Below are 14,140 nucleotides of genomic sequence, written 5' to 3' on the forward strand. Positions count from 1 at the left end.
ATGATACAGTTCAATGTTTTACAAATCTTCAGTTACACTGCAGTTATTCTAATATTAGATTGCTGATATTCATTCTAATGTCATAACAAGTGGAGAACTTGATTCTTTAGAGAACCTTGTGACATTTAGATTATAACATATAGACACATTTACACAAGAATATTATATTTTAATTTGCCAAATAATTCAGTCTGAAAATAACAGACTATCTTCAGTGGCTACATTAGGAACAGTTTTTAACAAGGTGGAATACCAATTGATCATCCAAAAGTAAAACGAGCCGGGTGATGTTATATCGCTAAGTATTAAAGAGAGGAAAAAACATTTTTTATCAGAGTAATGATTAAATTAAAGATATTAATTCACAAATTCATATAATAATCTTAATTTATAAATAACATTAGACTAATGTAAGAATTAAAATTCTTAATTTAAAAAAAAAAAAAATTATATATATATTAATGTGTTATCCTGATTTTTTTTGATAAAAATATCTAGTCATTTCGATTCAAGTTAGGGCATTGAAGTTCTTGTGTAAACGTGTCTATATGTTATAAGTGAAGAACTTATTTAAAGTATGCACTATCCTAATTAGTAAGCAAAAGAGGGAGAGAGATTTTTATACAGAATAAACCTGAATAAAATAAAGTCAAATTAGCAATGTATTCTTACTTGTTCCTGCAACAGACAGGAGCCCCTTACATATAGAATATAAAAGCTTCTTTCTAGTTAGTTGCAACTCTTAAAGACCCTTTAGAAGAAAAATATTTTTATACCAGTACCTCTATCATGTCTACAGACTCATCATGGGCAGACCTAAACATTTCATGAAGCAATAACTGACATTCAGATAATAATACCTGTTATACTAACACTGAACTGATTCACTGACAAATCACTCATATATGACTCTGGCAACCACTTCCACTCATTCAGTACTCCTGAAGCAAAAAATCTAGTCCTCATCCCTTTGTTACTTGCACTCTTCCTCATTTCCAGGGATGACCCCCTAGTTCTCCCAGTAGTTATGTACTAAAATTTCCTCTGCTGCAATGCTAGAAAACCTTCAAGTAACTTCATCATCTTCAAATTCCTGATATGTACCCTCAAGGGGGTGTACAGGATATGACAGTACTACATGAAAAACTTATGTTTCAATAATTTTCCTGCCCTTTTCAACTAATTTCTATAACCTACAATCTCCTAGCTAGTCTCATAAAGGGCATTCATGAAGTCAAGATCCATCTTCTTCATTCACCTCTTCCAGATCCCAAGAAACCCAGGTGATCAGATTTGTGCACAACAGTCCAAATGGAACCATGTCAAGATCCATTTGGAGCTTGACTGGTTAAAGCAATGAACTAAATATTCTGCTTGTCAGTGTGTTCCTCAATAACCAGATAATCCTGAGTTATTTTTAGCTATTTCTGCCAGTAGAACATTTTCAAATCCCTAGCCTTATTATTATTATTAATTTTTTTTTTTTTTTTTTTTTTTTTTTTTTTTTACAGCCCAGTTTTGTCAATGTAATAATGGTTGGTAATGGTAATCTTTTCGTTCCAAAATGCACAACCTTGCACTCTAATAGTGCATTTTCCTGTTAACTCAGTTTTGAGTTAGCAGAAAAATGTGTTTTGCAAACACATTACGTGACTACATCTTGTGATTCATGTTTTGAATTCTCTTCTCTCTCTAACAAAATCCACATAACATTCAACAAAATATATTCAAGTTTTAATAAATTCCATGTTTGTTTACGTGTTAACCATCATAAATATATAATATGTTAGTACACATGTTCCTTGAAAATGCTTAATCATGAGGAAGACTGCTGCAGAGAACAGAGATAAACAGAATGAAAGAGGAAGAGGAAAGAAAATCAGGATTGTTGTTTGCAATTGTACTGAAAAGGGGATGCAGGGCTACTGATGTTCTTATTTTACTAGGCCTAACAGAAAGTGGAGGATTGATTGCTACCAATTCAGTAGAGCAGTGATTATGAAAGTACCTGACAAAGAGAAGAAACAGTGTGCCTGTGAGATAGATGCTGAAGTGAATCTATAAGGAAGTGCAGCATACTGATATTCTACAGAATTTTGTTTGTATAAATTAGTGTAAATTTAAATTTTCTGTTTCAAATTACCAATTTTGGTTGTTAGTGCATTTATATTTTGAAAAATGCATGATTGTTTTTATATGTATACTGTATATATTTGTGCACTGTTTATATGTAGTAGTCATGCATAGTTAATATATCATGTTTATAGGTAGCACTACTTTTTTTAACAAAGTGAATGTAATAGATTCACTAGTGAGTGTGACCTAAAATTAGTATTATACTTTAATATTTGTGTATGTTTAAAATATATAAGTTTCAGAGGACTTAGTTGAAATCTGAGCCTTTAATGCTTTCAATGAAAGCACTGTGACAATAATAAGAATCCTTTGCACAGGAAGAGGAAAAAGATTGTGAATCTTGAAGATAAAGGTAAAGAGAAGAACATTTTTATGGAATTTTTCTAGAAGGTACTGAAGGAGAATGCTAAGTCTTCAAATTCGAACACTAAACAGTGTTCGAATTTGAAGACTTTGTCAAATCTGAACTTTTCATATATTTAACTAAGAATAGGAAATTACAGTTATTTCCAAGATAATATGGTTTTTAGGAAAAAAAAACTGTTTCACTGAAAAAATAAACTGCTTCTTTTAAGAGAGGTCCAGATGCAGTTAAGAGACACGATGTTCTTTTTAGCTGTGTATTTTTTTGTGCCCAAAAACCAGATAAGATGTCATTTGTTTGTCTTTTTAGATTTTAAGATAACTGAAATAGAGTTCAGCATACTGTCTGTCTGTCTGTCTGTGTGTGTGTGTGTGTGTGTGTGTGTGTGTGTATAAAATTATATTATTATTTGTAGTATTTTTAAATGCATCTTAATATTATTAAACTCTTCATACATATATATACATATATATATATATATATATACACACACACAGTCATACCCCAAAGTTACGCGGTAGGTGGGACCAACAAAAAGTGCGTAAGTCGAATTCGCGTAACTTGGGTATAATTTTGCATGTAATTTATATATACAAACATACAAAATATTATGTTAATTGGGACCAAGGATTTACCAAAACACCTATATTTTTTAAGAAAGATAATCATAATTGTAGTTTTTCATACATAAAAAAAAAGAAAGCTATTTTGATGTCAATGGTTTCATAAAATCTAATAGATTCATCTGACGGCATAATGTCTTTTTCTTGTCACGCAAAATTTCTTCATAGCAAGCTAATGATTTTTTTTATTCCTTGCCTTGTGGCAACAATTCGTTCCTCATTAGAATCTATGTCCTCCAAAATCTGTAAACCTTTCTTTTCGGATTGTTCCTACTGTGGATTCCTGTAGATCGAACTTCTTTACTAGTTCACAAATTTTCATTCCGCCTTCAAAATCCTTAATAATGTTGAGTTTTGTTTCCAAAGTCAATATTTTTCTTTTCTTGATTGCTTTAGAAGAATCGGACTTGATTCCTTTGGATGACATTATTATTTTTTATATGATAAAATTTTTATCAAGAACATACATTAAACAATCCCAAGGTTTGTAGACTATAAAAATCATGTATGAATGGAGACCGTGCAAAAAATGTCAGTGCTTGTTCACAGCATGTGTGACACTGGCGAATGCAGCTGGCGCAGGAAAGATACACCTGGTGGCGAGGCGTGAAGCAGGACGGGAATACGTACATATAAGAAACCGCGTAACTTCAGATTTGCGTAAGTTGGGGTATGACTGTATATATATGTTAAAGATGCCAAGCTATTTTAAACCTGGTTTTACTCCATTTCCCAAGTAAGCACCACATGGGAGTCCTCACCTAGACTCACATGTGGTGTGAGTCTAGGTGACCCGCAAAGTGCAAGTCTAGGCAACTCGTGGTAAAGGTGGAATAAGTTCCGATCACTATTCTTAATATTTACCTTTAATGCAAAGCCCATCTCGTTGAGGAGATGTATGATGCTATGCATTAAAAGGTAAGGGGCACTATTCAGACCAGTTTTGACCTTTATTGAGGTTTCATCAGTGGGAGCCAGGCTTAGAAATACCAAGGTTAAGTAATACAGAGCTTATAAGTATTTTACCAAAATAAGTTACCATAAGGTGCTTTGACCTTATTAAATAAAAATCTCAGGATGAGAGATAGATGTGGAAAGTTTTTTACCTTTGGTATAATATATGTTAAAGATGCCAAGCTATTTTAAACCTGGTTATTTGTCTGTTTGCTTACTTGGGAAATAGAGTAAAATCAGGTTTAAAATAGCATGGCATCTTTAACATATATTATACCCAAGGTAAAATACTTCCTACATATATCTCTCATCCTGAGATTTTTATTTAATAAGGTCAAAGCACCTTATGGTAACTTGTTTTGGTAAAATACTTATAAGCTCTGTATTACTTACCCTTGGTATTTATAAGCTTGGCTCCCACTGATGAGACCTCAATAAAGGTCAAAACCGGTCTGGGTAGTGGCTCCTTGTCTTTAATGCATAGCATCATACATCTCCTCAAGGAGATGGGCTTCAGGGGACCTTATTCCACCTTTACCACGAGTTGCACTACTTTGCAGGTCACCTATATTTACACCACGTGCAGGCACAAACTTGACTTATTTGTCTGTTTGCTTACTTGGAAAATGGAGTAAAACCATGTTTAAAATAGCTTGGCATCTTTAACATATATTATACCCAAGGTAAAAAACTTTCCACACACACACATATATATATATAGAGAGAGAAGTATAAAGATTCAATTTACTTAATTATCATTGAAGTTAAGATTTGAATTTTGAGTTCAGATAGTAAATTATCATAGTAAACAATTCACACATATCTAGGATCTTACTTGTGTGCTTAGATTTCAGTATAGAAATCTGTAAAAGTATTTTGTGTACTCACAAAATACTTTTACAATATATGCAATAGACAAGATTTAATAGTTCAAAACTATTCACAATGGTGCAATCCATGGCAGGATTTAGTAAATAAATAATAAATTAACTCGATGAAAGTTCTTCGGCATGAAACTCTTAGATTTCGATCTTCTTATTCGGCTTTGAAATAATGAGGGATTTATTATCCCCTTAACTTAATACAATGACTATTTCTATTGTTTAAGGGAACATGTGTACTAGACAAATTTATAGATGCTTATATATATATATACAGGGTGTTCGGGATAAATTTGACATATTTATAATTAATTATATTTTTCCATAAGTTACATGTATTAACACACACTTCTCTTCATTTAAAAGTTTGGACCCTTCTTCATTCATATACAAGATGTCAGAAAGGATGGATAGCTGGAACCCACCTGAATCATGGAAGAGAATAACTTGTATCATGATGATTCGTGCCCGCCATCAAAATAAGGATATTACGACTGCTGCCCAATGCTCCCTGAATACAGTAAAAACAATCAGGCATGAACTAGAGACTTGCAATGGTGACTACGAGGATGTAGCAAGAAGAAAGATCCCTAGCAGACGATCTGATTGCGTTCGTACAGCAGAATTCCTCGCAAATCTGCAGGAACAGGTGTTGAAGAACCCTGGCATTGGAATTTGGGCTTTGTTCGTGGAGTTGCTAACTGTAGTCAAGCCCTGGATAACAAGGGTAGCCAATGGTAGGCCGTATGTATGGCAGCAGGATTCGGCCCCTTGCCACACCTCTGGGAAAAGTCAAAAATGGTTGTCTGAAAATTTCTACGACTTCACCAGTCCAAATGTTTGGCCTCCAAACTCCCCAGACCTTAACCCCATGGATTATTTTGTATGGGGCGCAGTTGAAAAAGACACCAATCGCACTTCCAGTAATACAAAAGCCCAGTTAATGGATAAAATTAAAACAGTTTTTGCGGCCCTTCCCAGGGAGACTGTAGCATCAGCTTGTTCGAGGTTCCGAAGCAGAATTGAAGCTGTGATCGATGCTAATGGTGGTTATTTTGAGTAAATCTTGTTGATAGTATTGTAATTAACTCTGCCTGTAATGTTTTTTTGTCAATTCATTAAATTTAATAGATACAAAGAAGATTTTCTTTTTCCTTACGAAACTGTCAAATTTATCCCGAACACCCTGTATATATAGCAAAAATTACAGAATTTTATTCAAAAACTTCAATATATTTCATCTAGTGTAATATGAACATCAATGAGAAAGACTGGTAACTACGTTAAAGAAAAAAAAAAATAAAAATAAAATAATGAATCATGCTGCATACTAGCTCATGACTTGGTCATAGTTGATTATTAGAATTCTAAAGAACAATTATAAAAGTTTGTGCAGAGAAAAAAATTAACAAAAGAAAACTAATAATATCAAATAAAAAAAGAAAGAACTGTTAACAGTAATCACATCCCAAAGCAAAGAAATTGGCATACAATCAGAACAGTTAAAGTTTGGTTGATTTCATAACATTTTACATTTCAAGGAAAAGACAATCAAATTTGGAATGAAGAATCTTTGATTCCAAAGTACTCTGCACCTAATGTCTATAGCATGAGAAGCAGACAAAGATTCTTCAATTCAGCAGGTTAAAATTTGTATTTTCCTTGAAACATGTGCAATGCTACGAAATCATTCAAACCTTAATCTCCAAGTTTTGGGAAGTGATTACTATTAGATGCAGGACCCTTTGACACTTCTGCGCATGTCAGAAGAAAGAGAATCCATTCCGATAACAGGATAATCAATGAGTTTCACATGGGATAAGTGTTTATTATTATATGTCGGAAAATTAGCTTTCTTTTATGAAAATTCTAGTTTTTAAAGTGGCAACTATTTTGCTTGTACAACAGTTGGAAAATTTGTGTAAAGCATGTGATTTTGTGTGTTGGTGACCAATTTGTACATCCTTTATTTCTTTCTCCCCTTCAGCAAGAATTGACTATTCTTGGCAATCTACCAGCCCAGGCTCTATGAACTGTGGGCATACAATAGTTGTTCATATATTTTTTTAACATGCACAAATTTTTACAACTGTTCCTTTGAACTCTAAGTGTAATCCTGTCAACGCAACTGTGATCGAAAAATGAGCCAGTAAGTACATGCCACATGATTCGATCTTAAGATTTGTGTTTTCAATGTAATTACCGATCTTTCTTCCTGATGTTCATGCTACTCTGGATGAAATATATCAGTGTTTTTTAATAAAATTCTATATTTTTTCTACATGCGTAAGAAGTATCTAGAAATATTGACTATTTCTATACTATAAAGCATATAATACATAAATAAAAAAAAGTAAGAATGATGCAACTAACTGGAATTCTCAATGTATAAATTAAACTAAACAGAAATAAAATTGAAAAAACATATATATAAATTAGAAGATATTTATCTGTGATTTTTAGCTCTTTGTTCTAACCTTCATAAAAGAGTCAACAAGAGTGTGACAAGTATCACATGGTATTGGAGATGTTTCACTTGTAAATGATCTTGGTTCATCTTGTGAAAGTATAGATGGCAAAGGAGGCAACTGTGCTTCTGATATGACTAGGCATGTTAAAAATGTAATGGCTATTTCTCCTGAATTTGACATATCTTCTTCCTGAAAACTAATAAAATATGCATAAGAATTATGCAACACAGAAGACTCAGTTATGCAGGACATCTCATTAGCCTAAGACAAAAGAAAGTTATTTAGCAAAATATGGAAAAATCTTAAATCGGAAAGAGTAATTGCAAATTGGATTTTCTGTTTTACTTTCATTTTGATGAAATATTTACTTGGGATGAGCCATTACTGCACTATACTCTTGACATATCAAGAGCAAAAAAAGTTACACTGATGTTGACGAGTCTATGGTGAAAAACTCACCTATATGCTATGTGACCATAAACATGACATTATAATATTCCATTCCACTCTTGACATTGTCAAGAGTGGAATGGAAATGGGACAACTTAAGTAAGGAATGTGAACACTTGAGATAACAAGTCTATGATTTTCAGCAACCACTCCACTTATATTTTTACCAATTATATTTGCAGATACCAAGTTCTCTTTTATGTCCTGGGTTTATGGGATACCTTGCAAAACATATCAGAACTAATTATATAGCATCTTTAAAACAATGCATTAACATCACAAACCAAGCAAGACCACAAAAGCCCAATGCTATTCTGGCAGGTCGCATGGTGGCATTCCTGCTCAATAACCAAAGGATGTGGGTTCCCCAATCTCGCATGAATTGTGAATGTCTTTAGGCAGAAGATGAATTTTACTTTTCATCATGATACTACATTGCATATTGGAACCCTTAAATGGCTCAAAAAAAAAAAGTACTAGGTTTGGTCTCTTCAGAGCAGCATCCCCAGATAATCTTAGTCAAGTACATTAATTAACATTAAACACAACATGCTGATAAGCAAATGGGTATGGCAGTAGTGGACTGGCAATGTGCAACACATAGGCTCTCCAAACCAAATGTCATCCTCACCACTAAATGGTGTATAGACTGGATAAACAAATGAGACTCAGACAACTGAGTATTAGTGGTATAACCATAGCATATGGATTGGAGGAAATGTCTTTCCTAATGCCAATCTGTTATCTCATTTTGGGTGGTAACCCACTCGAAAGTCTCTAAGGAAATTTCATCAGACAGTCCTTTTGGATGATGACACAAAAACAGTTAATGGTTTTGAAAATGGATAAATGGAAAAATCAGAGTTCTACCAGAAATATTTAAGAACTAGATGCAAAACTAAAGAAGGCAAATATTGATTTAGCAATAATCACCAAAACAAAAAAGAAATTAAGAGGAACAAAAAAAAAATCGGAACATTATATACAGATAAATTAGAGAATTTGAAGAGAAAAAGCTAGATTAGGATTAATTATATGGATAAAGAAAGATTGGAAAAAAAGGATACAAAGTTACAATTACTGATTTGAAACAAGAATAAAAACAAAAAGAAGTCATCTAACAATTATAAGGAGCATCTGCCCAATAGAAAGTGAAGTTGTATAAATCACTACAGGATATTCTCAAAATTGGAGTAAAATGATTTGGGTGATTTTATAGTCATAGCAGGTAACATTAATGTAAGAATCGGTAATGAATCAATACTATCGTGATAGGTAACTATGAAGAAAACTGCCTTAATGAAAATGGAAAACATTCATAGAATTTCCATCTTACAATAACTTAGGAATAATGAATGTTATATATGTTTTTTAGACAGAAAAAAATACTCATAAATTTACCTAGTCAGCTAGAGATCAAAAATCAATAACAGGCTACTTGATAGCCAATAATATATTATTAGCAAAATTAGTAAATGATATGATATACAGAGATTAAAATAGCCATTCACATTATCATTTGGTCATGTCATCGGAAAAATAAAAATACCAAGAAACAGTGTAAAGAAAATAAAATCAAATAATAATTAACATGTATAAAATAAATACCACTAGAAACAGAAAAAAAAAAAAAAATGCATGCCAAGAAAACACAACTACTTAAAAGAGCCTCCATAGCTGAGTCGGTATAGACTAAGCCCTTTGGTTGGAAAGATCTGGATTCAATTCCCATCGTGAGGAACTTTTATCTGGTCTCTTTCAATGAAAAGCGAGTTAGCTGGTCTCATACAGAGGTAGGGTTTTTTTTTAATGATTTTTTTATGACTTTCAAGTAGTGATATGTATTTCTCACTGCATTCCTTTTGAGTACTTTCTACACCTATGCTGTTACTGCTGTTTTATTATTATTATTTGTGACACCTCCAAGGAGTCCGAAGACTCATCGCAGGAGGACACCCACTGTACAACCCCCCCATCTCCACCACTACACCAAACATCTACTACCAATCATCACCTTCAGCGCCATCCACCACCACTATTAATATTTTATTTAGCAATTTTTCAAAGTAAATACTCCAGGCATCTAGAATATCTATGTCTTCAGTTTTCATGTCACCTTTATCATCTGCGATTCCTTTTACAGTAATCTTTCCTCTATTTCTAAATTTTTCAATAGCCTCCAGAATATTTTGCCAAAGTTTTTCCCTGACTTTTGTTCAGTTAGTTTAACCCAGTGTTTCGCTTTCTTACATTTTTCTCTGTATTCTATAAGAGATGGCTTATAAAATAAGCTGACTTACTCACCAGGAACATAAGATATGCTTTCTTCTTTTGCTTGACTAAATTAACTTACTGAGTCCACCATGGATTTATGATTTTTCTATCCTTACACACAACTTCATCACATTCCTCTTTGGCTGAATCAATCAATGTTTTCTTCAGGGTTTGCCACCAAATTGTCCCCATTTGGTTCTTTGTTTTCAAACTCTTTCATTTTTTCTTGAATGATGTGTTTGTGTATTTGAGTCTACAGTTCACCTCTGAAAGCTGCTCAACTCTGATTCGTTTTAAAACTTTCTTACATACTCTTCTTTTCAATATGGTATTAAATTTTATCCTGCTCAAAACTAAATAGTGATCACTATGAACTTGAACATGCTCAACAAGACTTTTCTTATTTCTGGCATCTCTCTCCATGTGAATTTGTGCACATTAATGTTGGAACATGGTTAGTAATGACTAATCCATGTTCATTGAACAGAAATCCAGTAGGCACTTACTTTTATTATTAGCTTTCTTCTTTTTTTACAAATTTTCCCAAAACATTTCTAATATGTCTGATAATAACTTTTAAGTGGATAGAATATGTGCCATCCATATTCTTGGGATTTTTAGATCACCATTATGGTAAATCTGGCATTCCTGATCATGTCCTGAATACTCAACATAGAACTGACTGGAAAGGCACCTGTTGTTTACATCACATCCAAATGTGGTATGAGCATAAATTTAAAGAGGCCTATGAAATTCTTATCAACCACCTTAATCTTAACAATAATGGTGATCTAAAAAATCCCAAGAATATGGATGGCACATATTATAATTATATAATTAATTATAATTAGGACTGTAAATAAGCTAGGATTTTAACTCTAATATAACAACACTCTTGTTAAATTATGGATTAGGCCACCACTTTTGATGTATTAAAACCATCTATATGAATTTGTTCTCTGATGTTATAAATAGAACACAGTTTTGATGTAGTTTTTTTTTTCCACTAGAAGTCAGGCCAGTAGAATAACAGTTGAACAAATCGATGTCACTTTGGCATACTGTCTGAAATTAATGCAGCTTTTCTATGTGTATACTCCAGATGATGACCTTAATATGTAGATTGAAACGGTGGGAAATTAAAGTAATTATTCCTAACGCAGTTGTAGTCTCCATAATTTAACTGAAATGAACAATTTTTATGCTCTCTATACTTTGTGATTGACAAACCAATAAGATCACAAAAACATCTATATGAACTTTTAAATGCTGATCTCATACTATTATTTATGGGGGGGGGATACAAACATCATAGCAGTGGATTTTAATCCTAAAACTCACTAGTACCAAACTAATGAGCAGTGCCAGACACACAAACACAAGAGTCTCTGCATTCTATAAAGTGATAGTTTATTCTCATAGATTACTATTCCCAGAAATGGAAATTATAGACTTTAAAATGGATATGATAATCGTGAAACATTCATTATGCACAGAATCCTTATATGCATCACTTATGCATAGAATCCTCATCCTCTAGTTTCAGTTAGTCTTGTAAAGAGCGATATGATATTTTGAAAATACATCAAAAGGCATCAAATAAATGTCAACTCATTTATTGTTAATCAGCAGTTAAGGCCATGGCATAAACGTGTTATTCTGTCAATTACATGTATATTTATTAACATGTTTTACAAAAGGAGTTTCTAGTAGCGAAAATCTGCTATCTCCAACTTGAGAGTAGCTAAGAAAATACCTCAAAAATGTTCACATTCTCAAATTTTGTTGGAAAAAAGGGGTGGAATACAGGAAGACACATGGTGGCTGTGCAGGGAATGATTAAGTGGATTTAGCATTGGTTTCCTGACTTAACAGGCAATAAGAACTTGGAATATGTTGCCTGATTGAGTACTTACTTCTGATAGTCATGTTCAAGGATAGGCTTTAGATAATGGGTTGTATACAGTTAAGCAATGTCTCAGAGAGGAAAAAGGAAAAATGGGGGGGGGGGCCTTAGGTTCTGTGCTGTGGTTACTGTATTTAACATATATTAATGATGACATAGCATCTAGTGTAAAAAGAGACATTCAGTTGTTTGCAATGACACAAAGTTATGAAATTTGCTCAAGTTATGAAAAATAACTGATGTATTCCTTAAAGAATATTTATTATTTATGCTGATACTGTGAAACTGAACAGAATAGACATCCCAGCATACAAATGAGTGGTGGTGGTGGTGGGGTGTCTGTTCACTGTCAAGTGTAAGTTCTGTGTTTTGGACCAGAGATGAAATGCTCTATACCAGGGGTTCTCAACCTTTTCCAGTGGCATGCCACTATATTTAATTCAAGATATTAGATGTACCAGTAAGGCAGTGGTACGCGTACCATAGGTTGAGAATCCTGTTCTATACTATACTGGTTGAAATGCACTGTGGTGGTAGAGACAAGGGATTGGGGATAATGATGAATAAGGGGCTAGAGTTCAAGGGATGCATAGCAAATGTAGTAAAGCTGAGTATAAAATGTTGGAAAAACGAAGGAACCAGTTGCTGTGACAAAGTAGGTATGCTATTATATAATGGCATGGATTCAAATACATTTAGACTACTGTGGGGCAGATTTGGTCCATTAGATTTAGTTGGAATGAAGTAACACTGGGAAGAGTTCAAAAGGTAAATAGCTAAAAGATTCTGGATATTGCTGAGTTAACCCTTTCAGGACCAGAAGGACTTATGAAATAATAGAAAGTTTTTAGGTATTAAAATGACTTTATTAGGTATACATTTAACATAAAGCATCATCATTATGTAGGAAAAAAATCATAGGTTTTATAGAATTTCATGGGACATGTGTCCCATTGGACATAAAGAGTTGCAAATAAATTAAAATTTTATGTGGGGACACATATGTCCCATGGTCCTGAAAGGGTTAAGAAAAATAACTGATGTATTATTATTACATGACACCTCCAAGGAGTCTAAAGACTCATCGAGGGAGGGCACCTACTCTACAACTCACCAACTACAGCAAACCACAACTACCATCATCATCATCTACACCAGCGGCATCTACTGCTTACCACCACCACTAGTATTTTAACAGACAATCACAAACATCCATGCCCACAGTGGGATTCGAACCCACTTTGGCCTGAAGAACGGATACGATAACCACTTGGCCAATAAGGCTGGCTTTTATGTGGGAGAAAAAAAAAATCATGATCTAAATCAATATTCCACTTATGTGTTTTGGTACACATTATCACAATTTTATGTATCCCAGATGTGTCTGTGACAGAGGGAAAAATACTGGAACTATTAAACTTGTTTCATTATTTCTCTGTGATGTATTAATTCTATTAAACACAAACTAATTATGAACTAAGATAATTTCCAACTGTGGAATATTAACTATAAGGACAAATTAAGAGACTAAGTTGAACGGTTTGCTAGACAGATAAAAAAGGTGGGAAGACATGATAAAAAATAAGTTAGCAAAGGGATTTTATAGCAAAGATGCAGAGATTTTTTATAAAACATAGTAAGAGAAAATAACCACGGTCATCATGAAAGAAAAATAACAGATTGGTTAGCAAGGGTGCAAGGTTTGTAAATACCATTATTACCTGACAACTGAGTGGCAATGTTGTCAGAGAGAATGGTGAATGCATTATTAGTAAATAAGTTTAAGATGTATGACAAGTACTGCATGAGCTGGATAAGTCATATCTAAAAATTGTAATGGTATTTTTGGCCGATAAACATTAAGTGATAATCCCTTGATGAGCCTTTGACTCTAGGAGAGTTAATGTAATAATATATATAAATAAATGATAGGTAAATAATGATATAGAGTAAACTGCTACAGATTATTCCTGGTCTCCATGGGATGCCAATGTAAAGAGAATATCTTCCAAGTTATGAAGGATTAAAGAAAACTGCTAAATATCCCCAGCAGCACATTCAGGATTTAATCTTGGGGGAGG

At 33.3% G+C, this 14,140-nt stretch overlaps 1 protein-coding gene across 2 annotated transcripts in view; it reads right to left on the minus strand.

Annotated features, from left to right (window-relative positions):
* LOC150110111 (cysteine-rich with EGF-like domain protein 2) overlaps nt 1-14,140 on the minus strand; it is a 215,018-nt gene that overhangs the window by 199,675 nt on the left and 1,203 nt on the right. For both annotated transcript variants that reach the window (XM_090391457.1, XM_090391462.1), the window contains exon 2: nt 7,436-7,625. In XM_090391457.1, the coding sequence (XP_090247583.1) occupies nt 7,436-7,609 (174 nt within the window). In that variant the 5' untranslated portion in view covers nt 7,610-7,625. The remainder of the gene's footprint in view (nt 1-7,435; nt 7,626-14,140) is intronic.

The sequence above is a fragment of the Typopeltis vanoorti genome, chromosome 1 (assembly GCF_054136105.1).
Source record: "Typopeltis vanoorti isolate ZY-2024b chromosome 1, IOZ_Tvanoo_1.0, whole genome shotgun sequence".
NCBI lineage: Eukaryota > Metazoa > Arthropoda > Arachnida > Uropygi > Thelyphonidae > Typopeltis > Typopeltis vanoorti.